The sequence below is a fragment of the Anopheles bellator genome, chromosome 2, assembly GCF_943735745.2.
Source record: "Anopheles bellator chromosome 2, idAnoBellAS_SP24_06.2, whole genome shotgun sequence".
In the NCBI taxonomy this organism is placed as follows: Eukaryota; Metazoa; Arthropoda; class Insecta; order Diptera; family Culicidae; genus Anopheles; species Anopheles bellator.
In genome coordinates, this window is record NC_071286.1 from 33,503,781 (window position 1) to 33,531,751 (window position 27,971).

A 27,971-nucleotide genomic window follows, 5' to 3' on the forward strand; every position below is an offset into this window, starting at 1 on the left:
GAAATTATGGTTATGATCCGAACTCCGTCCAAAACGGGTGATGCTCCCCGCCATACCTGAAGCACATTGTTTCGCGACAAAAGTATGGTCCGTGTTGTACCGTGCACATTGAGCATAGCGAATCTTCCAGATATGGATCCACTTGCAGCTTCTTGGTGAATTTGGCCGTTCGTATCTCAATAAAAGCAGCCACGACGGCCTTCATGTAGGAGCGCGAATTGTTAAACGTCACACGCGCCGATCCGAGCGGATACTTATACTTGTCCGTGTCGATACCAACGTAGACGACGCCATCGAACAGGTCATTCATGATCTTCGCCAATCCCTCGGCCGTCAGCTGACCGTGCAGCGCGCCGACAAACACGGTCTTTGTTGGATCGAGTTTCTGTGAGGTGGATTTTACATAGTTCGAATCCGCGATATTCCACGGGATCACTTCCACATCCTTCGACTTAATGCGCTTGGAGGATATCTTGAAGTTGATCTTGGCGCCTGCCGGGGCTATCGGCTTGTTCATACCGGACATGGAACACAGTTGCTGTTGCTGGGGAGAAGACACATCGTCGCACATCGAAGAGTAGTTGTTTAGCGAACTAGTGGACGACGCACTGTTCAGTGTACGGTTCGATCCGTAGCCACCGTTAGAACCTGTGTTACCACCGCTGTGGTAGGTGTAAGTACAAGATTGCAACAGCGCTTTCACTTGCTTGTCCGATTCGAAGATGATGTACACGTAACCTTTCGGTTGTGTCGCTTGCTGTTCCTTTCCGGGCCATTCGACTCTGTGCGAAAGATAAAACAAATGTTCGTTCGAGAAAATGTCCGATAAAACGAACAAATTTTAATAAACTGCTACCCACACACACTCCGACACACACAAACTCACTTTATAGAGCCGAACGGTTTGAAAATCTGCACCAACGACTGCTCACTGATGTCCCACGGCATACCTCCGAGGAAAATTTTCGACGAATAAGTCACCAGCCGATTTGAACGTGGTGGCAAAATGCCACTCCAGGTGCAGGTAGCATCGTAATGAGCTGAAATTCGAAAGTAACAAGCGACCAGAATTTAGCTTCGTGAGGGGTCAATTCGGTTATTTTTGTGTTACCCATGCAGTTGCCCAACTGAAAGGGATCGACCAAGTACCACCACTGTCACTGCCAGAGGACAGATAATGATTAGAAACAATTAACTACCTACCGGCGGATGACCGGTGAAATCTGGCAATTCGATCAAGGTTTACGTCCGAATAGCCAGTCCCAGCAGATGACGCAGTCCCGTTGTGGTTCAAAGATGAGCTTTGCTTCTGAAGTTGTAGCTGGTTTTGCTGCGTTGCCCAGCCTTTCAGTGACGTGCTGTTGCTGTTGCCGCCGCTGTTCATCCCGGATCCATTATTGCTGCCGTGCAGGCAAGAGTTTAGTCCTTGATTCGATGTACTAAGAGTACCACAGGCACCGTACATGCTACTGGCAGCACTGGTCGCAGGTAGGAGCGATTGATTGAACTGGATTTGCTGCAACTGCGACAGCTGCTGGGATTGCTGTAGCAAGCGCAGTGTGTTCAGTGTCTGCAGATTGTGCAACCTTTCGTAGTCACTGTTTAACCCATTGCCTAGGTTGAGGCCGCTTAGACCGCCACCACCTCCACCGGTACCACCACCACCACCACCACTGTTACCGAAGTTTGATCCCGCCAGTTGCTGTTGATACAACGAACTAAGCGTGGAAAATGGGCTGAACTGATTTTGGTGCTGGTGTTGGTGTTGGTGCTGGTGCTGATGCTGATGCTGCTGCTGTTGGTTATGGTTATTGTGATGCAGTTGTTGCTGTTGCTGCACCTGAGCAAGATTGTTTGCTGTGGAAGTACTCTGACTGAGAGTAAGGTAGTTTAGCATATCCAAAATGCTCGTGCTCTCGAGGCTCGTCAGCAAATTGCTTGTGTCCGTTTCCAGGGGCGATTGCGATCGTGAAAGCGATCCATTGCTAGCCGTGAACAGTGGCGCAGCACTGTGACTGCCAGAGCTACCACTGGATGACGGGTTTGGTTCAAAACCAATAACGCTGCTGCTCCCACCACCAGTACCGCCAGTGCAGTTGACATCGTACGGCTGAGAATGCTGCTGCAGTTGGCCAAAGGTCGCATTTCGATAGTTCCGAGTGTTCAACGTAAGCGGTGGCGATGCGCCCTCGCCTAAACTAGAGTTAGCCATCGTTGGAGATGAGCAATCGAAACTGATGTTTCGTCGTCTAAGTTTGGCGGTTTCGGTAACCAATCCGCCGGTCGAATTACTGTTGCCGGTACTGCCGCATCCAATCATCAGATCGTTCTCGAACTATTGAGAAGAGCAGAAAAACGAAGAGCTCAGTACCTATAAATAATTGCTTCCTAACAGAAAATACTTGTGGAAAACGGGCAAAAAGCCAAACTGAGGATGAAGGAAGAATTGAAACTCCTTCTGCCATGTCCCCCTTCTACCGAGTCAAGCTAAACTAGGTTTGGCTGCCAACAAAAACTTAGAGCTAACTTTATTTTACACTTGTTAAACTTCCCTCCGCTGTAAAGGACCAAATAAGGTATTTTCGGCCATCCTATCCAGAGAAGATTGGTTTTATTTTTACCTGTAGATCCTCCTGTGTATTGCTGTCCCTGATAGAATCAATAGTAGAAAACGGCAATGAAGGACACCTTCGCCAGCTTACCCTAAACTCGTCATATCCACTGCCGGTAGATGTTTCTTCACTTCCGCTCCGACCAGTCCCACCACCAACAGCTGAGGCGGTGGCCGTCTGCAGGCCGCTCGAGTAAAACGTTCGCACCGTTGGAGATTGGCCACTGCCACTGCCGCTACCACTGCCACCTCCACCGCAGCTGATTCCGCTACTGCTGCTGCTACTGCTGCTACTGCTATGACTTCCGCCAATGAGGTCACACCCCAGCAGTCCACCACCAGTCATAAGATCCGGCGAGTTTAGCGACGGACTGGGAATCCGCAGGCTGCCAAAGTTGAACGGATTCGCAGCAGAACCACCAACTCCTCCACCGGTACCGGGGGTGCTGCCACTGGTGCTGCCACCGCTGCCTAAACTGGCACTTAGCGAGCCGCTCAATCCGGAGCTAATCATGCTGCTGGCACTGTCATCGCAACCGCCACCGCTCAGGGAAGAAATCGACGAAAACGACCCGAGCGTTGGATGGTGGTGCAGGTGATGCGTATGGTGGTGGCCGCTCTGGACCTGGTGTTGTTGTTGCTGGAGGTGATGGTGGTGGTGATTGGGTCCATTTTTGGCCGACGATGTGGTTGAGCTTGTCACCAACGAGGACGATGCCGAAGTCGGAGAGGATGACTGTGAGCCACTCAGCAGATCCGATAGGGACATGTTGTCTGCGAAGGAACAAACGTAGCCCAGATGAAACGGACAATTAAATAATTGGTGCCATACGCCATACATACACACAAACAAGGAATGGTTGTGCGATTGACATGACTGAAAATCGTTTATAAATTTGATAAATTGTTATCTTGAGTTCTTTCAGATCGGTAGTTGCTCTGCCAACGAAGCAACATTCACGTAGTTTTAGAACAGTAATCGAGTTCTTTCACAGTTGATAGCATTGAAGAAACGCGCAGCTCGTGTTCTACGAAGGCGATCGTAAAGCATTGCTAGCAAGATAAGGTAATGCAACACAAGACCTTCTTATTTCGACCTTCGTAGGAACCACTTGCGCACAGGGTTGTATAGAAATTTAAAAAAAATGTCGAAAGTGTTTCGTTCGATATCTGCTAATGGCTGGCTACAAACAAGCTAATGCTACAAAACCAACAAACTTATCAAGTAGATAATCGACCGGCGATAAACAGCATTTACGTCAATTATCAAGCAAAGCGATCAGGCTACGGTTAAGAAAGTTTTGCTGAATATTTCCGTTGGATTAGTAGGAAGTTATCGGCATTGGGCATGTAATTGGAACCGATTGTCTTCCAGCTTCCAGCGACAAAGACTTGTCATAAGTTAATGATCCACCTTGTGTGAGGTTTTTAGGTCATGATCACTTCACAAAACCAAAACAAAAGGAACGCACCCTGGGCAACGCATTTCATCAATGTTTTCCGATCTCACCCCCGTCGGCAAGGGCTGGTCTCTTGCTTTCGTTGCAAGTATCATAACGAGAGAACGCCATCGTTTCCCTCTTACGGCTTCTTACCAACGCGACCTTCCCAAACAGGATCATACCACTATCCGATTTGTGGAACCCGCAACCGAAGCGAAGATGATTTTGTTTCACATTATTTGGCAACAATCCAAACACAACGTATAATAGTAAGGATTCATTCTGCTGTGGGATTGGCGCGATCCGGATGAGCCGAGTAAGACGACAGGATGGAATCGTATCCGGGGGGATTGCCAAAAAGCAAACAACTCGCTGAAGAGGATAATTATGTCCCAAGTGTCCTTCCAGTTCAGGGAGGAAAAAAATGAACTACGAAAGGACACGACCACGATGATGATGTTTTGCCCGGTCACCAAACAGTGGCGGATCTCTAGTCAATTTCGCTCGCAATTGTTGCGCCAACAAATTAAGCAACAAATCATCTTCCTGTTTCGTTTTGTTCCGTTTGTTTAACTACAGCAGCCCGTATGATGGATAGGACGATGAAAGTTGACAGTCATAATGCACGCTACACAGAGAGAGCCAGAAGAGACAGGACTTAACAATAAACCGCCACAGCATGGCCACTTGAGGGGGTGTGGTAAAGATTTCTATTGCTTTCGCGGACCGAAGCGAATTGTAACGCGCGCGAAGATTTACTCATTGTCCAAAAATCAACCGACTCGTTGATCGCAACCGAATCCACATACAAGCACTCCTTTTTTACGCTGGGGCCAGACGAGAGTTATGTGCTTCAATTTGTCTACGTTCCAAGTAATATAATTCGTAATAAATTATACAACGCGCGCGCGCTCTCTTCGATGCCATCGGCGAACTGGCCCCGGTCGGCCGGCGAAGAAACACCGCGCCGTATGCTTTTATAATGGCAATATTTCGAATGGGATGATTATCAATGATATACTGTTGCTATATCCAAATGCCCGCCGAAAACTATACCTCGGTGCGGAGGCACTTTCCGAACGAAAAGGGGGCACCGCCACCATGCACACACAGAGAGACGGGGGGGCTCTCTCTGTGGACTTCACAACATAGCTGGCCGTCCTCGTCGATTACTCCAAAAATGGGGCCCCTGCCGACACCACGCCACCGCGCTACCATGCCACGCGTCCGGCGCTACCATTTGACCACTTCACACCCAATGGCTGTGGGCTTCACTTGTCTTCACTGCCCGCCGGTCTTCCCGATCACGCCGGCGAAAAGTGCTGTTAGCACGGGCGAAGCGAGAAGACCTCCTTCCAATAGTGCGCGAAGACGATGATGATGTCGTGGCCAGCGATGCGTGTATCCTAATAACGCAACCGTAATAACTACGAATCGTCCGCGCGTGTGCGAGTTGGAAAGCCGCAGGCGAGTAGCGCCACGGAGGAAAGCACGCACTGCTCCCCTCCAGCGCATCCTTCTCTCCTCACCCGCGAATGGGGGACGGGACGCGGCTAGCTTCCTCCGACGCCGTGTTGCAAGATGCGCGCTCGGCGTTATGAGTTCAACGTAATTAGGTGCCGCTTAGGTGCGGCGGAATCCAAGATGATACACGAGGCCATTTCCCCGATCGTGTGCACACACGCGGCTGTCGGTTCGGCTCGGCTCGGTGTGACCACGCATAACGCTTCCCCGTCGCCACGTCATGGGGCGTAAACACTTGTTGCTGCTACTGCTGCCGCTGGGAGTCCCGGGCCCGGGCCGGACAGGGCTCCCTTTTGCCGGACCGAGCCCGGGTGCAGTGAGGTACTGAGCGGCAACGAATCCCGTACATGCAATGGAAAACACGGGCAAAATTAGGCTTCTCGAGCTGGAGGAGATGTTCTCCGGCAAGTTCCGGCGGTGTAGCGCTACTTGTACCGGAATGCCAAAGAAGACCAACAGGAACACCTGACCGGAACAGCAATGTTTATTGGCCACCCGGTTTTTTTCTGCCGGATTCCGATTTCGTCTTGCTTCTGTGTCAGCCAAAGTGTCCGCCAATCGTCGTAGTTCAAGGTTTTTCGCATGCGGATACGAATCGTTGATCGTATTGCTTTTAATATAATCGAAAAATCTTTTCCCTAATTTTACAAACGTAGTGATTTGACCGGCGATCAAACCTGGTTAAGAAGTGTCATTTCTTCATCATCGAACTGTCGTCAGCATTACTTTCTGCATGACGAAGTCTAGCAAACATCACTGATACGAAGTAAAGTAGGGTGAAGACGCTCTGATCACACTTTCGGTGGATGTTGCCATTTCTGACCAGACAATGATCGTTGCAGCACTAATCGAATGGAATTCTCATCAACGAAGAGTAGCCCGTCCACGTGTTCGTGACGAATTTGGCGGGTTTAGCACTGGGTGACTTCCTAAACGTGCTTAGAAGCGACACATTTGTTCCTTCTTCCAATTCCAACCAATTAGCCTTCTGAACTAAAAATAAAAGAACTAGAACTAAAGAAAAGAAAAATTAATGCAAAAAAAACTGTTGCATGTAACATATTTTCCCGCCGACAGACAAACTCAATCAGACGTACCTTCGGCTTTTGTTTACGGTTAGTTGGGCGTTGATTATATGCCATTGACCAGCCGTCTTCCTCTACCTCAAGCGCAGCGCCTAGACCGACGAACATGGCTGCGGCGGCGCGCGTTACTCGACATCCGTGCACTTCCGATTACTCCGTGCACTCAACCTCGCGCCACCATCCTTTGCCGATAATTTCCTTCCCTTCGTACTGCACTTGAACTTCATTTCTCGCTTCGGCCACTTCGACACAACAATCTATCGACGAGAGGTTTGCCTCCCTTTCGCAAACTTTATCCGCGCACCGACTGTGACGGGGAAAAACTAAGCGAACACATCATCATATGGCACGCGCGGGCTCGGCGGTGCGCCCTTCTTCACAGCTCAGTAGACACATGCTGTGGAACGGAAAAAAAATAAAGATGCTTGTTCTGCAATGTCCGCCGCGCGCAATCCGTTCTGGCCGGGCCGACCCGGTCCGTGGCAGCTACCTCTGCTACACGGGAGAGAACGCAGTCGGAGGCAAACACACAACACCATCTTCAACTTTGCCCAGACTGTTCGAATTGTTATCTCTCACAAGAAGTACACGCCCGGCAGAATGGAAGGTAATGCTGGAATGTAACTTGCCGACATTCGTCTCAGGTTGCAGCACCGCTCCTGACATCCGCCGCCCGGCACCAGCCAAGACCAGTCAGTCAAGGGGCTCATTAAGGCAAACTTGAACGAATTTGTTTCGGAAGCCGTGCTTGCGGTTCCAGAGTTATGAAGAGAGTTGACCACACAACATTATGGTATGGATAAGAACCAGGTAGAAAATATCATACTAACAGATGAATCAGCAATTACCAGATGGTATCGAAAAACAACAACTGAACGGATTTGAAGAACTGAATGGCAGTCTCTGAATGTTTGGTCCAATATGGCAGGGCTGGCTGGCTGTTGGGTTAGACCTCCGGCTTTTGAGCTACTGGAACTTGACTTTTGTCACGGCAACATAGATCATCATTTATGTGAGATACAACTATGAACTCCTACAAAAAGGAGTCTTTTATTCTACACTGAAATAATTATCCTTTTTCTGATCTGCATGATTTTATGTAAAACCATTTTCGTACCTAAATTAAATAGGCATTTACGACTTTAAAGTCCAACCAAATATTGACAGTAACTACACACTGGTTAGTTACAGCCATTTCACCCACTAAGTATGACGTCGTTAATGGATGGTGCGAAGAAAGAGTGAGTTCTAATGCTCCGCCTAAAAGCAAATTGTGACAGAAAGTGAAACGGAAGCAGATGTGTATCAATGTGTTTTAATTAAAGAACTATTTTGATCCCCCAAGTCCGAGCACGAAAGTAAGTGCAGGAAAAGAATGGTGCGTATCGACAACCCGAATGAACGACACCTTTCTTTTTGTATAGGACTTGTACATTTTTACCTCATTGGAAAAAGAGTGAAGAGAGTTCAGAAAACTATTCGATTGATACGATCAGTATTTTAGATCCGATCTCCCAAGACAGATTTTCATGAATGTTGATTTATTCATTCACTTTCGGACTCCCGCAACGCACGGGGGTCACACACCACACAGTGCCGTACATCTTTGACGGCCCGAATTTTACGCTAAAGCCCGAGAGTCTACAGCACCGTGACACTGAACTTTCACAAATATTTATGATCAACTGTAAACGTTAACGGACGAGGCAAAGAATAAGATTAATTACGAAATCACATAAACGCAGGCATTCGTCTTCTTTTGACAGTTACCGGAAGATGGAGGTTGGTAGATTTCATGCGCAGAGCCTTACGAAAGTAAGTTCTGTGCCTACGGCCCTCGTGAAGCTCTCTCTCGTTCGTGTGTTGATATGAATAATCAACAAACCATGAAATCCATAACCGGTAACTTCCCCTTTTACAGCGATCCCCCCGGTCATCACTGGGCCTAGGTCCACGATGGAACTACTATGCAACTCACACAGCCCTCTGACGACGCGTTCAGTGCCGTTTTTTTATTATTTTAAAAAGCACGAGCCAGCCGCTAGAAAAAGGTTTAAGTCAACTTGACCGGATATTTACTCCGAACGAGAAAAAAAAACAATTTTATGCTTAAAAACCGTTAATCATTTTAAAGAAAAATCATGTTTTGTTTGATGGACAGCAAGCAACGGGGAGAGTAAACAAAGAACATTACGCGATACATCGCCCCGTCATATTTTTTCTCTCTCTCTGATTTTCCAACCCTTACAGCTATCTCGAACAAGCTTTCGACGAGCTTATTAGCTACATAAGCACTCAAATTGGTTTGATTCTGTGTTAAAAAGCAACTCTCGCTGCTATGTAACCCGGGGGGTCCCCTGTGGCTACCAGGTTACTCTCTTCATTCATTTGCAACCTCATCATTTCCCATTTTCCGAAGCGAACCTCAAAAGAACCTCAATTAATTGTGGCCGATGCGTTCGTCGTTAAAGCTGAAGGAGTTTTTCGCCGCTTGGAGAACGGAACGGCGCACCGGTGGCGCAACATATTCTCGGTTTCGAAAGGCAATGCAGTGTGATCGGGGAAAGCCGTGTGTGTTCCTTCCACGGGAAGGGAGGAGAATGTGATTATGGTACTAACTGAACGAAGCTCTGCGGGCATATTGGTGGAAGGTAGCGATTGGAATGAAATTCTCCCTGTGTGAGCGCGCTGGTGTTCCGTAGTGATGGGGTGTAACGGTTCACTTGTGCCGGTCCACTGCCATGGATAAAGATTGTTTTGGCTGACTCGTTCGCGTTTGTATCGCATCATACACGTATCTTAACATGAAAATTATGTAAGCGTGAGTGAGCTAATCTCTCTCTTGCCAGCAACTGACCAGGGCATGCCGCCGGATGGAGTATAGCATAGGGGAGCAGGGACGAGGCTGCGACGAGCAGAAGCGCAACACGCGCGCTCGACATTGCGTAGGTACCTCTTTTGCGTGTACACTATTCTTCGATACCTGACTGCCCCCCTTCAAGGACTGTAATTTGATAAACCGCAGGAAAAAATACCATACACTAGACAACGATTTTGCATCCAATAGTGGATGAATCGGTCATTACAAATGCAGAAATTCAGATGATCATCGCGGCAAAATATTACCACTATACAATTTAATATCAGGAAAATTAATTGGACGTTTGTTTAGTTAGGCCAATACTTCTCACTCATAGAGACTCATCCGGGTGATTCTAAAAACTTAAAAATTAAAAGCTTTTAAATTAAACCCCCAGAAGCAAATCAGATGATTTTTCACTGTCTGCTGCATCTGCTTCGGTAGGCTTCTTTGGCTCCGGCTGCGATGGAACAGCCGTATCGATAATAATGCAAACATTGCCGGTAAAACATTTATATTTGAGGGCTTTAAAGTACCGTAATATCCATTTCATCGGTCACATTGTTGACTACCGCGCGGTGCAAAGGTACAAGGATCCCAATTTTAAGATTGTTTTCGTAAGGTTTTGTCTTTAGATCAATAAAAAAACAAACAAACACACGTGTCAGGGTGTTTTTATAAGCAATTGTCAAAAGCCTACCGTTTGCTAGCCACGGCCTAAACAAACTAGAATCAATAAAATCTGTATCAACATATTTTGAAAGACATTGCCTTTCTCAAAGGCCTCCCAACATTAGCCTAGGGCACACACATGGGTTTAACAACGTTTGCACCATTTCGTTCCCCGAACACCCAACTCACCGAATCCATAATGAGCAGCATTTCATTAGTGGAAATTACCCCCAACGGAATATCGAACGGCAGAAACGGCCCTCTACTCGAATGCTGCAGAAATTAAATAGTCGAACTGCTCTCCTCTTAGGATGGCCCCCTTCACGTGTGCCCCGACGCTGACGCGGCCGCCAACGAGACGTCGGTAGAATGATGAACCGTAAAGCCGAGACACCCCGTAAAGTGGATCGATTAGCACTTTCTATTCGCCCTTCCACGCATGTTTTGTCCGCGGAGCGCGACGACCGTGATCTGCGGTAGAAATGCGCAAAGACAGCCCCGCAAAAAAACCCAAATAAACCCAATCCCAATAAAAGATGTCGCGCGCTGGCGTGGTACAGTGAATCACGGGGCGTGCATGGCATTTCCAAGTATTTTCCACACGTACCCTTGTGTTTCCATAATACACACAGCAGCAGCAGCACTAACGCCAGGGCCAGTTATCAACCGAAAATACAGCCTAAAAATTTATTTTCCCCACGACAAGTGGCACTGCGATAGACGCCGTCGTCAACATGCATAAAATGCTACACAAAACATGTTTACGAAGACTCTACATGGTACGCGTCCTTTTCGCTACCGCGGGTTTCCACTTCTACCGAGTGCGAAAACTAAAGGCGACGCAAATGAAATTGCTGCCAATGTGTTTACTTCGTGCGTCCCAGGATATCTGCAGCGCGCCATGGTGCCTTCTTGCGTATTTCCTATATGTTCCGCTGCGGGTAAGTGTTTGTATGCGCGAAGAAGCATACCTCTACTTTAGTGTGTTTTCGTAATATTTAAGAATTAGAAACCAAATTTATCAAGTGTTGACCATATACTAGGAACAAACTAAGATGAGTTAAAAAGTCTCCTTCACTTAACGGGCAAACGTCGCTGTAAATGGTGCTACAAGGTAGGTCTAAGATTCGAACAGATTGCATTTCGTTTTTCGATTGTTGCAATATTTTTGTTATAATTCTTGAAAAAAAATCCTTAATCTAGTGAAACATGTAGAACGCTTCCAACCGAACAGTACATCCGCTACTGCCTGTTACTGGGATATCCTTGACTGTCCCTTCGCCTCGTGTGAAGGAATTGTCTTGTTTGCTTCTGGCGGAAGGATTTTCCCATGTAGCGTTTGTAACTAGAAAATGGCGACGTTTCGGACCTACCAATGTTCTAACCATTGACGAGAAGTGATGGTGTGTTCCCGTCGTTATTGGAGATTCATACAGAAGCTAAATAGGATGCAACCAAACACCAAAAAGTTCGGTTGTCGACTATCTAATCTAGAGTACGAATGTAATAACATGGATATTTTCATAAAAAATGAAAGGGCCTTGTCCGAAACATGAATCAATGTTAAACACCATCCGCTAAATTACACCGGTCCCTCTGGTCAGCGGTGCCGCCGTGCCCATGTGTAGAATCCTTTTAGATTCCTTTGCTGTAAACTAGCCACGTAAAGCTGCATCTTTAAACATTCTATTAGAGCAATTAACAAGCAAAGCGATCTTTTGAACGATAACACGACAACAATCGAAATTGTACCGTAAGATGATATCGTTGAATAAAATCTAATCTTATGTTAGTATTTCTTGCTGATTCGGTATGTAACCCGGTAGTTGAACCAAGGCCTCATTTTGTTCACAATCTTTGCAACGACATCGGTCGCACACACTTACCTTCAATCGGTGACGGGAGTCCCCGGGTGATGATCTCATTGTGCTCCAGCAGCAGCGAGTTAATGGAATGCTTCTGGAGAATGTCTGGCCCCGTCAGTGATCTGGCAATGTCCGGGCTGGGGAAGTCTTTGAAGCTAGTCTATGTGTGCGTGAGAGAAAGAGAAAAGGAAAAAAGAAAATGTAAGTATTGATGAAGGATGAAGGATCGTGGTGCAAATCTGTTTTATGCTCAACAAGTCGAATCCAAATGACAGAGGATAACGACACAGAAAGTGGTGATCTCAGTCGTATTTGCCTTAACGCAAACATATAAAACGAGATGACATATTAAAATATTAGGTGAAAGCGTGAAAAATTTGCTCTATTCAAGCACTGATAGAAAGAAATAATATTAAACAAGAAATTGGTTTGATGAAAATACATGTCGCACAGACGATCGCACGGAGAGGTAGTTATCAAAAATCGTACTTCATAGTGCCTCGGACCTCTTTCCTCAATCATCAGAAACTGAACGCCTTTAGAATAAAAATATTCATCAAGTTTCTACTTCTTGCTATATATATAAACTCGTAAATTGTGTATAAACACTCGTAAACATGTAGAAGATCGTGTTACGGCTAGTTCCGTTATCAAGTTTGTGCATTTTGTTGAAATTTGTTTGATAAATTGTTTGATGAAATTTGCCAAATAAACATACTGATATAAGCATCACACTAACAAAACTATTTAGGAATTTCCATTTTCCATTCATTTCTGTCGACTGTGCGCCCACTACTAAAAGACCTAAAGGAACGTTCTTTCCCATCTAATGCAATAACGAAGCCGTTCTCTAATCGAGCATTGAAATAAACCGGAACCGGCCTAAGGCCTTGGGCTTTTTGTCAACAATTAAGGCATAATTTTCCAAGCAAAAAAGCTGACGCTCTTAAACGGTGGCCACATTGTGTTGCGCACTCTTCCCCGCCATCAAATTCACTCGGCGTGGCGTGGGAAAACAAAACCCGCTCGTTATTTAATAGAGCACCCACAGTAACGAGGATGAATCGCCCCCGGGAACCGCAACCGGAACACCAGCCGCCGCGCGCCTCGTTGATGCGCGTTGATAAGTGATAAGCCAACGCGCCGCCATCGTAGGGCTAAAGCACATAAGCCGTACCGCCGGAACCGGAACTGCGAATGACCTCCCGAGGCGAACCTTTCACAAGGAAACCAACCAGAGAGAGAAAGTCAGTAATTTCCTCGTTTTTTCTGCGTTCTCCACATGGAACCGAGATTTTTTACCGTTTTCCGGCTTTCAATGATAGTTGGTCGGAATCTTGGGAGTTCCGCAACAAACAACGGGGGGCTCATTTCATTATCACTATCATTTAGCCGTGTTTGTCGCCACCGACCAACCAAACACACCCGCGCCCCCTCCACCCTTCATCCATCTCTTTCTTGTTTTGCTCTATTTGTTATTTTAATTTCCCGAAAGGAAATACGAAGGATATTCCGGCGGATGTTCACACTGACTCTGGGGAGAAAAATTCGCCTTACCCCGGGGGGAACCGTCGCCGGTGGCGAGCGGGGCCACCCTTCGCTGCGCTTCTCGCGCTTGGATTCCAGTGGGGGTGATTATTCAGCGTAAATGATGTCCATCACAATAAAAGTGCAGCAGTTTCGTCGAGTGCACAGCCGGCCGTGTGGTCGACTGGCTGTGCCGGGGGCCAAGGACGCGCTGTGTCACGTCGGCCGGTTTTCATTTCGAGAGGTGGGAAGGCGGCTTTTTATGTTGCTCCTTTGCGCTCCCCCCTCTTGCGGATCATTACCGAAGGCTATTTCACTCCCCATACACCCGGGAGAATCGACAGCAAGTGATTCATTTTAGTTACCTGCCTGCGAAACGGAACACGCAGGCAGCGAGAATCCCCCCCACGTCCGGGTGCTGCTGCCGCCGCCGCCGGAAGGAAAAAGGGACTTTTTTGTTTTTCCCTTTCAAAAATGCTTTTTTTGTCCTTGCGTCTTTCTTGTGGTGCGGATGGAATGGTAAAGAACAAAAATAAATACAATAGAACGTCATTAAAATCACAAACAAGTTAAAGGGTTTGTGCGGACGTTGTGCAACCTCGGAGGGTCGGTCAGTCGGCAGAGACGACTGCTGCTCACAAATCCAATAGGAATGAATTCAGCAACAACAATCATTTCGCACCATTGTTTCCCCTGCAATCTATTTGCGGCATATGGAGCAATGACAAATGCGTCACTTGTTGTGTAATGCAAACTAAACTCTCTCGTTAAACGCAGATGTTGTTGCTGTACTGCCCATTGGGCATCATTATCATAAGAAATAACAATAGCAAGTGTAGCCAATTATTACAAATTAGACAATACGTTGCGTGAGATCAATTTCGTGTCCCAAATCGGTAGATTTTTCAAACATAGCGCCATTATCAGCATGAGTGTGGAGAGTCATATCATATTTGATTTTACCACCAACCTTTGGGCCAGTATCCTCACCGCTGTTTCGTGATGGTTAACGCGATTAGATGAGTAGGAAATAGTTTTTATGAATATATTTATCACTATATATTGGTTAGCAAAAGTAACTGACTGATGTCCGGCAACAAATTAACATAGATGTCCACGGAGTCATTGCAGCTAAACCGGCGTCATCAGTAAAATTTGACATTGAAATCCACCGTCTGCAACATATAGACCCAAGATGGTTACCAATTTTAAAGAAAGAGCATTCAATTGTACCACCAGACCAGTTTTGTCCATTTGGTCTACGAGCTGGATATCAGCGCGCGGTGCTGTCGAGGGGTACGATTTTACAGAGCTCTGCGGGAAAAAACTGAAGTTTGTAACAAGACAAGAGTGCCCGTCGTAACAGAAGTCGCGAACAGTTCAGAACTCAGGACCCAGCCCAAGCAGCGCCACATAACGCACAGTCGCCGCCACTCGCGGGGAGTCGTGCGGCGAACGATTTCTATTGGAACGAAGAAGAACCACCGCGCCAAACGCTGGATCTGGCCCTGGTGGTGTAACTGCTATACAGGACTGCCATGATGTGCGGTGGTTGGAATGTGGCATGCGACTGGAATCGCGATGACAGCACCGAACAGGACACCGGATGCGAACAAGACAAAATGTAGAGAAAGAGAAAGCGAGAGAGCAGCGCCCGTGGAAAAAGTGAGAGAGAAACGAATACACTTCTTTTGCATTTCCTGCTGGGAGAAAACAATGCTGCGGCACAATTGGGTTGCCTTCAACAGCGAAATTCCCGTCCACGGACGGTGGGCCTGTAACTGCCAGCAGTTGACGTCATAGTGACTGCTGTACAAACTCCGTCTGACACAGCACCACCACCCCCCGCTCGTCCTTTTTTCTTACTCCGGGAATCGAATCGTTTACTTTCGCCGGCCGGTAGAGTCCGAATGCGGTCGCTTTTCATTCCTTTTGTTATCCTTTCTTTAGTCAACTAAGAAATGCTACGAGAAGCGGAAGGATATCACTTCGGACATCGAACAACTACCGGTTCATCTCTGTCGTTTCGCAGCGATTATGACTCGCGTTTGGGGCTGAACACAACTTTGTTTCAATTCGGGGAGCGAGTGGTGCAGATTAGGTTAGAAAACGTGAAAAACAACAAATAATTATTTCTATGTATTGAATGTACTGAATATTTCTATCTCAAAAATTAAACCAATTTTTCAATAATATAACTATAATATGAACAGTTGTATCTGCAAAAGTTCGTTAAAAATAAATGATGCAAAATCTATATTTTATCATCAACATACTCGGATTGTGGGAAAATGCCTTAGCCGTATTCGTGCTCCCAAACGAATTCAAAGTCAAATGAAATAATTACGTTTCTACCTCGAATCGAATCGATTCCAAACGATTGAATGGTTGAACGGTTGAACGGATGAAATACATCTTCCCTAATGGGCGTTCTACACATTCTGGGTAATATCCGAAAAACATGTCCCATTTGAACACACACGACAGACCACGAACGAAAACACGCAGTTTAGGTTTTTCATCAGCAGTCAATCGAATCCTCACGTGCTTCATGAAACTTGTTCGAGAAAATTTGGCCTACACAAAATAGAGCGTCACGGGTTTGCCCCACTTCTGAAGCAAGATTTAATCACCCTCAGCATCCTCTGAATCAAATGTGTGCGCTCCCAAAAACCCTTGTTTTGTTCGGGGCCTGCAAAAGTAAAACTTTAACAGTTGTTTTAGAATATGCCCCAGAAAATGTAGCACTTTTTGATAAACTTTCCAACCCTTTTTCTCCATGATCCGACCAAAACATGAATATGTAAATGATCCTAAACGCTATCTCTAAAACTTTAATCGATGCTCAAATAACTTGAAGACAATTAATTAAACAATTTATATTTTATATGCTTCTTAAACCAGTACAACAGACGGGCGGACGAATTTTTGCGCAAATTTGTGAAAAGCCAAAACTTCACAGTGTTTTCCCAAACACAGAACGATGCTAGCCGATACACCAACAACGCACACAACAGACGTTTCCCTAAACATACAAGCCCCCAAACCGTTCAGTGAGTCCCAGAGGTCCCTCCGGTGCCTTTGGCAATCATAGAAAGGTTAATAAAAAAAGATCTCTACCAAATCTGCCATCACAGACTCGTCGCTCGTATACCGTCACACGCATCCCGTATATGTTGCCTTTACGATGGTGTTAGTACTACCGTCGGGTAATCCTCATCCAGAGGAGAACCCTTTCCGTGTCTCGAGTTGACATGAAATGTGCAACAGGTTTGTGGCATGAATGAGTCTTTAGTGCTGCCAAACAGAGCAGCATTCGTGGCCAGTGAAGATGCATGTGATGAAAAGGCTTGAAATGGCACTCCACTAGTGAACGCTGTTTTATTCCTGGATTGGGTAGCCGCTTCTAGGGGCCACGATGAGAAACATAGATTCCCTTAACGAGAGAATATTTCAACACTAAAGACAACGGTTTTCTTATTGGTTATTGGAGGGAAATTTATTGATGTAACACCGACGTCCCGGGAGGAGCTCCATTAACTGCTTTCGGCATCTACCAAAATGTCAGGAAGTCCTGAAACGGACGGGAATCCTTTCACTTTGCCATTTCTAAAATGCATACGATCTCTTTCTAACTTATTATTAATTAATAGTAGACTGTTTCATTGCCGCTTTAGTCAACACCCGGTCGATGATGCTGGAATGTGCGCTACGCAACAACGGGCTTTGTTATTATATCAAGAACCAAATGACACCCTGTGTTCCCCTGAACATCAATTTCCTACATTTGTTTGCCTTCGTTCGCCTTCTCTAATTATTAATCTGACCAATGAAACAAAAATCAGCCCATAATAACAATTGCTTCCACATAATCCTAGTGAACGTCCTCACAAACTAGTGCGCGCTAGGATCATGATGGGGTTCTCTCTCCCGATTTTAGAGAGTATGCAAATGGTTGAAGGACAAGAGGCAGCTCACAAACACACCGAGGACCGGACACATGAGGCGCAGGACACATGAACGACGTGAAAAAAACTTCAAACGCCTTTAAAAAATCGTGTGCGTTTGTACTGCTGTTATGCATTTTAGAATTTTCCCGTGTTGGTCCAGGAATCCTAGTGTCTCCACCGCCAGAGGGGCTTGATTACGGAAATGATTAAAGGACGGTGTTGCCTGAATAACTCCACACACAGACAACGGAAAAAAGTCCCAACGTGTACATGAAAAGGATGCGCTACAACACATCGAACCGAGCCGCCACAGGATGATCTCGGGGTGATTGTATTCTAACGCCACATTGCGGCATCTCTTTCAATCGCTCACGCTGGCGTTCGGCGTTGCTCTTTTATAGCCAACGCTCAAACGGACGGCTATGTGTCAGAATCGGTGGAACATGCAAAGTGGGCATCCTGCACCTCGGCCAGCGCGGCCAGCTGCTGGACCTGAGCGAGAGAGCCCAACACTTCATTGGCGGGCCGGAGGTACAACGCTAGAGCCCCTCCTTGGTGACGAGCGCAGTTATATGATTCTAACCATCCAACGGTGGTGGCGGCAGGATAATGCGCGGCGCGGCGCGTAGTGAGAGCACGTGGGAAACGCGGCACGCGACGACAAAACAACGGCATCAAATGAGGCGCCACAATGTCATCCTTCTGTGCGTTTCCCCCCACATCGGCCGCCCCCGTCGCCACACCCGACACGAGAAAGAGAGAGAGAAAGAGAGGGAGTGAAGGATGTTCGCACGCAGCTCTTCCTAAACACTGCCCAACACCAATTCGTATAACCTTCCACGTTTAAAGCCCGGAATCGACGGTGGAAATATATGCTTAATACTGGCCATGGAGACCACATTAAAGCAAACCCGAACCCCGATCAGGATCTTCAAACGAGATTTAGCACAATTGGAGAAAGATTTTGCACTCTTTCCATGTTCGATCGTACGCGTAAACATATTGTAGCCAGAAACTAGCAATACATTTAAGTATCCACACTCTTTACACGGCAGTTAGGGGACAAAAAGGAGAACCCTGTACGGTACACACTCCCAAACACGCCGACGAGAGAGAGCGGCACATTATTTCCACTTTTGCTTTCTCGCTCCTTGGTGGACGCAGCAGGACGCGCGAACGTTGTTTGGTAGTGGAAGACATGGCAGCCGGCAGCCGGCAACCAGCAGCAGCAGCCGCCGCAGCGTTGGGCCTTGGCTCCCAGGATGCCGAATGCCGTAAAAGTTCAATCTCCACATTTCTACGACCTGCTCTCCGTCATCCTGTTCACCTCCTCGTGTACTACTGCTGTGGTCGCCCAAAAATCGACCAAAGATTCTGTCTCTCGCCGTGGTGTGCACACTGACGATCGAAAGTATCAGAACACTGCACTTTTGCTTGACACTTATTGAAAGTATTTGCACTGCTTCCAATCAAATATAGATAAAGTTCAGTATAGCATGTTCTACGATTCAGGTTTTACCTTCCGATTTAAGCGGAACCGCCTTCGTTTTCTTAATTTTAGCGGCGGTTAGTGGCGCGGGTACGTCGTGCAGCATGTGGTTGTGTTGGGCGAAATCGCAGCGATTGCGGAGAAATCGTCCTGTTTCGTGCAGTAGCGCTAAAGCCAACTGGGAAACATATACACACACTACTGGAAGCCTGTGTCTCTGTCTTTGACTTTCACATGCCCCGAGCGGCTATGTTGAAACCGTTTAACGCAGCAGCTCAGAGCCATTCTTTGAACCCCGCGCCGCTTGGGATGTGTACACGTCCTTGGGTGAGGGTTGAACGAAACAAGCACCGCGCACCGAGTGTGAAATTGAAATCAGCTCTTTAATGCAAATAATGCTTGCCCCTTTACAACCGCTACCTACCACAGCAGAACTCAGCAGTTGATCAGTCAACTAAAAGGGATGAGATTTAGTCCAAAAACAGAGAGTGTGTCTCTCCGAGAGAAGACGACCAGACAACAAGAGTGAGGTAATTTTCCCGTACTTGCGGAGACGCCAAAGCGAGCCAAATTTCCGCCGTTCCATATTTCGACAGGAGCCGTGGACAATTTCCATTAAAGTCACATTCTGCCCGTCGATTGCCGCGCGACCGATTGCGTGATGGTGGCAATATTGTGATGCCCCCCACCAAACGAATGTACTAGATGCTTGAGTATTTAACAGTGGCAGTGGCGTTGGATTTTAACAACGGCTGAGCTGGGTGAGTGTGGTTTGCCTTTGCAATCTTACTATTTTGTTTCCCCTGATCTGCACACCCGTAAAGTTCACACCAAACACCAAATACCGTGAGCAACTTGCATCGTTGACTCTCTGCGTACACACTCTGGCTGCGTCTCTAAGGAACGTTCGAGCTTTCCACATCATTTTCCCGACAAGGACCTTCACTTTCGTACCCATTGACATTGCGGAAGGGCGAGCTCGGCATAACTTACATCAACGCGCCACTTTGCTGGAGGAGTTCAAAAAACAAGGGTATGTTTCGTCCTCTGGGTCACTGAAAATGTGGTGGCCTGAACGTCTGGTCAATATCGTCAATGGAACGGGAAAGACAAAATAGAACTAATTTACAGTTCATTAAAATTAAAATTAAATTGACCACCAAACGAGGATGCAACACAGCTTGCGAGGAAACCGGTTGAAGAGAGGAACCACCGTCGAAAGAAAGGTGCGACCAAGAAATTACAATACCTGCGCCGAAGGAAAATTAAGTTAAAGCGATGCTTTTAAAAACAACCCATCTGGATGCCCATTAGGGGAGCCTCTTTAAACGAACGCTCCCTCAAGTAGCCAAGCCAAGAAGTAACGAAACGATGATGATGGGATGGATGGGACGAATTTTAGTAAGAGCAATGAGTTACATTAATCAGAAACCAACGAATCCAAGCAAAAACTTGCCAAACCTAAAGAGTTGGGAATAGTGCAGAACTGTTGATTCTGACTGAAGTTTCATGATGGAGGCGCCTGGTACCCTGTTTCGGTGCATCGCCGTATCCCGTACCTTGGAGTACCACACTTGTATTAAAGACCAACAGAAAACATATCCACTAAAACAAAAATGTGTGCAAACTCTATGATTGGCCCATGCAAATCCATTATTCAGAATACGCGAGGCGAGTAATGCTCCGTACAGATACCACGCCACTTGCGTTTTAAAGTTTGAAGCAGCCACGCCCAAAGCACACACGTTCGTTGCTGCTGCTCATAGCTAACGCCCAACGGGAGCTTTTCTTCGGCCTTTTTGCTTCGAAATAATCTACTTGTAGCCATTCTTCTCAAAGTTGATCAGGAGAGGAAACCACGTGCCTAGTGTGCCTGGTAGCGTCTTGCTGCGCTTTATCATCCATGTTAAGGGGGGCGGTGGGGGCAAGTGGTTCTAATGCTGCCCACACAAAGCTGAATGAACGAAAGACACACAGGTGCCTGGACTTCCTCTTTCAAGCAGTTCTTCTACATCTCCAAGAATAGCAACTCTAAAACCGACACACCGTTTATGATGGTAGCGTTTATTAGTGCCTAGGCGTTACTGCTAGTAGCCGCGGCAAGTGGAAGACACGGATTGTGCTCAAATCGTAAAATGCCGACACAGTCCCCACCAAAGCATGACGGCCAGCAGCTTCATGTCGAACGAAATAAATAGCTGCAGAAAAGGCGCAGCTCACACATGGCCCTGTGACACTGCGAATCGCAGCTTAGAGGGAACACACTACTCTGGCAATTGGGGGATCCCAGAGAGCTCACACTTCCCAACTCCCATTTCCAAGCGCACGACCAACGGGCGGCGACCAGTCATCAGCAGGACGACAGACGCCTCCGGAGGACTCTGACGGAGATCGACACGCTTGAACAAAGCACAACAGAAGCCCGAACCGAGGCAAAAGGATGTGCAACAGGATGTTCAACAGTCGGAAGCGGTACTTCCCGTTTGCCATCCTGCTGGAAGACGTTGATAGCGTCGACAGACACAAACGCACACTCTCTCCCTCTCTCTGGCAGCTTATGCTGTGTATGGTATGCGTCCTGGTGGCAACTGAACATGGCACACGACGGGGAGTGTTTCGGTGAAACTGAGTTTATGGTGGCGCAACACATATAAACAGTATAACAAAAAGTGCATCGCTAAAAGCCCCGATACGAAGAGACAAAGAGAGAAAGAGAGACAGAGAGAGAGGCAGAGCACAAGAGAGTTAAGATAGGGTGCAGTTCGCTACTATTATTTGCTCTGTATGTGGCGTCACACAAACCTCCTGATGGACAAAACACTGCTGAGTAAAGCATACGTCATAAAGTATAAACACATTTATGAGGATACGTTTTTAAGCGGAAACTCATACTCTGACAAGATACAGCCGATGCAGTTATAGCCCGGTATGCAGCAGAGACAGAGAAGGGCAATTGTTTCGATGTTGGGGCTGGTTCTCCATCGAAGCGCCATTCCCATGCGAATTGAAGTTGAAGGTACGCCGGTGGTGCTAGTACAGAGGGGAAGAGCTGAAGTCAATCACGCCCTGTACCCAGCTGTTGCTTCACAGAAAGCAGCAGCGGTGCAAAGCGCATCAGGAAGCGCATCCGATAAATGTGGTCAGACACAGAGCCACAGTCGGTGCATAATACTAACTAGGTTTCCCCTTTTGCCGGCCGGCTCCGTGCCACACACTTATCATTGAGCTGTCAGTCAGGACAGCCAGTGAGAGGAAATACACTGTGTCCTGCAGCAACGCACGGCGATGCACGGGGACTGAATTTTACATGTGGACTCTTTATTTGCTCCGCTTTCCAACCGTTCATCTGCTACCTACCTAGCAGCCCCTGTGACAGGTGGGAATATTTCTATTAACTCAATAAGTAAATGTGACCGAACGCTCACACCACTCCCCTCTGGCCACCGGATCTCCGGAATATGTATGTAGGGCGCGCGAATCTCATCAATGGGACACACGTTGGTGTCTACATTTTGTCCCACCACAGCCCGCCATATACCTTACACCTTTGGAAGGGAGTGAGCAGTGGGTTTGAAGTCCGAGAACGATTGCAGTACAACCCCGGGAATGATGCCTGATGCCTTCCATCACGATGCTGACAACGAAGCAAATCGTTGGCAAAGGAAGTGCTGCCGACGGGCTATCAAAGTACACACTAAATACCATTCGCCGGCATAAACTAACTTTCAGGACAACAACGTTGGGTGTTGAAGATGGCGCCGTGTGTCGACAGGCGGTGGTCAATGGGGCTCAGGAAAGCTACATCAAAATGCCAGCCGGCTGACTTTCGATGCTCTCACAGAAAAATCAAAACAAGTGACATACTTTTTGCATTGCTTTGTCCATCAAGTGTTAGTGGCACTGGAAATGTATAATTCTAGAAAAAACATTCATTCGGATCATTCGATCATTTATAGATCATAAGATCATCGCCCAATAGCTTCAAATTCACTTTATGTGAAAGCATCACACAAAAGCATCAATAGTATAGGAACTTTAAAATAAGGTAACTTCAAGTATTTTAAGAATTGTAAGTGCCTTTAAATTCTTCATAGGTTAAACTGAAATATATCTTGGTAGTGGTGTTCACCTGAACCACCAATATGACAATTCAGATAATATGGTTACTTTTTCCTTACAGTCCAAGTGGAACCCTGAATTATGATAAACAATTGCGGAAGTCTCAATAGCCTAAACCTCACGAGGAGCAATAGCAGCTACTTCAATGTCAATCACTGACTGACAATCGATCGATCAAATTGACTAGTATCAAAGACGTATTAAATTATTTGATCATGGCTTAACGGATGTTTGTTATGAAGAAAGGAAAGCGTGTTTTACAAAACCCTTCGAAAACGGAACATGTTGGGTGAAAACTTTGACCAGTCAAATAAATCAAAACTGTGCTTATGAACCGAACGCTCCCCGCCACACCTCTGACCCCGATACGCGAAAGTGGCCGCGGCTTAGATAAGCAGTAATCTTTGACCCGTGCGAGAAAGCTTTACGAGGCTGATTTAAAACCCAAAAGTTTACGAACGAATACGCTTTCCCTCGGGCTGGACAGACATCGCATACAGAAAAAAATCGGAGTTTAATTTTTGCGCGATTATGATCAAGCTTTCCCTCCCGGCTCATTTTGGTCATTTTGTAGCTTTGTCGCTGTGGTTTGTCGCACAAGTCCTGCACGAGCTCTCCTCGACACTACTCCGTTAACCTATGATACAACGGATGTAGGTGCATATTAAAGAGTGCTCGTAATTCACACGCCGTTGAGTCGCCCCCATTTCGTGCGACTTTTACTTTGCCTCGGTTCGTTGAAACTATAAACTTTGCCCTCTGCCACCAGTCACACATGTGAGAAAATACTTGTACCGGTATATTTCGATATAATTAATAAACATTAGTCGATAGTAAGAAAGTAAACAAACAAGAAAAATACATTAATCAGAGCTGGGCCGGCTCTCAGTCGGAATGACTAATATTTACAATAATTACACGACACTTCGGATTAAAAGTTTATGTATCTACGATTCAGCCCAGTTGCCCTATTCGCAAGAAAGTTCAGTTCAGCTAGTTTATTTACCTTCAAATGTTTAAGAGTCCGTAAGCGCACAAGCTTCTCTGGCACGCCCAGAGATCACAGCCAAGCCACAAACAGGGCAGAGGTCATTTTCCTCCGGATTTCTCCTCCTTTCATGCGTATTTTTTAACTGCCGCCCCGTCATCCTACGCTACAGTACCGTAACAGCATCGAAAGAAATCCAAAAAAATAGCTTCGCCCCTCGTCGCGTCGCGGTAAGGTAAAAGTTGCGTTAACAAGTGGTAAAAATTGTAATAAATTTTACGCTCAACGAACACTGCTCCAAAATTCGAGCGCAGAAAGAAAACCTCACGCTTTCGTAACATCTCGGGAGGGTTGCGCACATTGCCCTGATTCCCCGTTTGAGATGGTGTCGATTTAACGATTTCCGAAGAATACTATTTGTAGGTGGACTTTTCTTTACAACTCCAAACTAGTCTTAGTCAACTAAAATTAATCGCAACCGTTGATGATAGTTCTAGCTTTGTTTAAAAAAATATACCTTTGAATAATTACTTTTACTTAGGTAAAGAAATTCATGATCTACTACGCACTTCATGTTATGCTCTCCAAATCGAGAACCAATCGCAAAAAATGTAACAAAAAAGATTGAAGAGTGTCGACTATGAGTAACAATTTAATTATTTCAAAGACATCACCATCGGATGCCAAAATGCCACCCAAACAGGAACGCAACGAGTTTTTATGTATAAAAACAATGGACGAGTGAACACACGCTCATCGAAACTGGGATGCGATAATTGGCGACTGAATCTTACGTTAGGCGTAAGCTACCGGATGGGCTTCTCAAAAATGTGTTATAATTAATTATTGTAATGTATACAGTCGCTCGTCGTCTTAACGGCAAGCGCGACCACTGCAAAGGTTGGGCAACCATTGATGTCGTGAACGGGACTCTTTTTATTCTTTTCGTATTTGTTGTCATTTCTTTGTGGTGCCCTGACGACGACGAACCAAATAAAATAAAGCATCCGTTCACCCGCGGCGAATGCGTCGTACCTTTACACATACCGTTATCGTTGGCAGCATACACATACTGAGCTTACTCCTATGGACAGGAAATGGTTTCGCCTTCTTTTGAACAGTGGTCAAATTTCTAGTTGTTACGGAAACATTACGCTTCGCGGAAATACGCTTTTCCGTTGCAGGAAGGAAGAAGCGAAAACGGGAAACCATTTATTGTTTCCGGTTCCCGGTTTCCAACTTAGCTCAGTTGGATGGTGTAGGTCGCTTGTTAATGAAACAATCGGCCACATTGATGAAACCTATTCTTCAATCCTTCTTGAAAACCCTGCTTTTAGTCAAATATGATTATCTTGCTAACAACAGGGCGGTAGCAGTGGTACAAAAAACGAGAGAATATCCACGTGCTCAGAGCTGGATGATGGCGATGATACCGAAGGCTCTATCATAGTGCCAAGATAAGGAGAGTTACTGCACGAAGAGTAAATAAACACACTCACCTGTTGCAGGGAAGGCATTTCTCCGATGCTGCTCTCAGTTCGGGAAAACAGTCGTCGTCGTCGTCGTAGTCCTTCGAGGGCCTCCGGTTTTTTTCGCTCGGTGGTTTTTCGAGAGAGCGATGGACACACTGACACTAACGTTTGCAGCAGCCGCTATATGTTGGTACACCGAACAGGACACAGTGGCGATGTCGAACAAACTGGTAGTTATTGAGTTTTTTTTATCATACACTTCCCTTCGAAGCTAGTTACGATCGCCAACAAAACACTAATACGTTTTGCGAGAGAAGCACTAATACCCTGAAAGCACTTCGGCTGCCCGTTGATCTCTTTTCTCTCATTTCGCCATCGATTCAAACGAAAAGTAAAGTTTCAAAAAGTCCTTGTTCCGCTCTCTCTATTGCTCTTCAATATGCCGGTGTTATCACTTTCTTCCACACTGTCTGCATATCCGCAGTTGCAGGATAGGGTTAGAGCCTGACGATACTTTATTGGTGCACACGGAGGGTGTCTTCTACTAAGCGAATCTCGCAATGCAAAGCAAACGGTTCGGCAGCAGCAGGCTGGTATTACAGACGACTTCGACTTACTTTACGCACACATCAATGGAATAAATACCCAAACACGACTGGGAGCAATAAATAATCAAACAAAAAAGGTAACAAAATGGCTAACTGAGTTGCTATACATCCACGGAGCAACTAGTCACTTTTCGTTGACCAGCGTCAGCGACGTCGATACACTTCCTGCCAGGTGGAGTGGAGCTGGTTGTTTACCGTCTGTGTAACTGCTTTGCTTACGTTAGTTCTGCTTATTAGTTTTCTAACTAAGGCTTTGTGCCAGTAGAATTACTCACCGCCCGTCTCGTCAGATTGTACGCAGCTAAAACAAAAACCGCACATAACAGGAACAGACGCGCCACCGATTCACACACGCTACACAGCAAACATACAGGACACACGGAAACGAAGTATTCAATTGTCGGATGTTTCTCAACTTCTCATTTCTTCTTGTTCTTCTTCTGTGTTCCACTGTTAACCGACAGTCTCACGTTTTGTCCCGGCTTTCGTCGGTCTCGCTTTTCAAATTGTACCGGTCATGTCCTCACCAGACGAAAGTTCACGGTTCTGCCGCATCATGCAAAGAGACCTACTACAGCGGAAGTCCCATAATTCCACCCAGTATTGTGCGGACCTTCGGTAACTCGAACAATCAGCGTACGGCGGCTAAAATGTCGGTAGAAACAATTTTAAATGTCGTTAAAATAGAGAAGAGCCTTTATATTAAACTTATCGAAATAAAACTATGAAAAACTTTGAAGAAACCACTGCTAAGAATTTTTGTTCTCCTTAGGGATGCTTCCATCGCAAGGTTAGTGTTGTAAAATTATATTAAAGCTTAAGAATTACACAGCCAACTACAATCAAGCGATGCTGCCGCTCCGTTGGCCGAGGTTGTACTGAGAGTGGAAGGATGATTATTTTCCATCCGAAGGACGATAATCCTCAGTTCTGATGGGCCTGCTGCCCAATCGCTGGCAAGGAGAAAGAGAGCGAGACCGATGGTTCGCAGTTCAGCTGAAGAGTAAACTGGCGATCCGACAAAAAACGAAAACGGATTTGAACTTTCCCGACCTCAGAGTGCTCGTTCCGTATAGAGGTTACTCTGGGCAACTTCAGCTAACCATTTCTAACAATGCTATGTAGATATGTTCAATGATCCTATGATTTTGGACAAGCGACAGCGACTCACATAGTCAAAGTGCTACACGTTTTGAACAAATCATAGATAACAAAGCTGCCTTTCTCAGAAAAGGCAGTAAATTATTCAAACACATGGTCTTGCGGCAGGAGAAAATGGCGGTCTGAAATAATTAAAAGGCCCAAAAAATGATGTCCGTTGAAAAACGCATGTTGTATAAACCCGCGTTTAAATAGCAGACTGAAATGAAATTATTTCAAAGATTCAATTTATAACTATAGGCTACAGAAAGCCCTTGATCTCGCGAAGAGCAACGAACACGTGTCGTGTGGAATCTTGGCGCTGGAGCTCAACATTTTTAAATATGGTCCTAAAAAGGTCTGATTACACAGGAACACACAGCGCCTCGTTTCCATTAGACTATGTACGACACGACGACACCAGTTGCCAGTGACAACGAGAGACATTTTATCCTTGCATTGCCGTTGCATTTAACGTACAGCCGGTTTAGTGGCAGCAGCAAAACCGTATCACACTACGTTATCATCATTTATCAATTTCTGCTGCCGTTCGTTCTCTCTCCTACCATGAAACCTAGTACCATCGATAGAAAAGAGATCAGCTTGTGTTTAGTGTTCC

At 46.2% G+C, this 27,971-nt stretch overlaps 1 protein-coding gene across 1 annotated transcript in view; it reads right to left on the reverse strand.

Moving 5' to 3' along the window:
* LOC131207417 (uncharacterized) overlaps positions 1 to 25,752 on the reverse strand; it is a 28,295-nt gene extending 2,543 nt beyond the window's left edge. The window contains exons 1-8 of the mRNA XM_058200030.1: positions 25,632 to 25,752; positions 12,081 to 12,219; positions 3,083 to 3,385; positions 2,703 to 3,037; positions 1,841 to 2,335; positions 1,204 to 1,783; positions 887 to 1,040; positions 57 to 782 (exon numbers count right to left, since the gene is read on the reverse strand). Coding sequence (XP_058056013.1) covers positions 57 to 782; positions 887 to 1,040; positions 1,204 to 1,783; positions 1,841 to 2,335; positions 2,703 to 3,037; positions 3,083 to 3,385; positions 12,081 to 12,219; positions 25,632 to 25,649 — 2,750 coding nt within the window. The 5' untranslated portion in view covers positions 25,650 to 25,752. The remainder of the gene's footprint in view (positions 1 to 56; positions 783 to 886; positions 1,041 to 1,203; positions 1,784 to 1,840; positions 2,336 to 2,702; positions 3,038 to 3,082; positions 3,386 to 12,080; positions 12,220 to 25,631) is intronic.
* Positions 25,753 to 27,971: the final 2,219 nt, after the last annotated feature.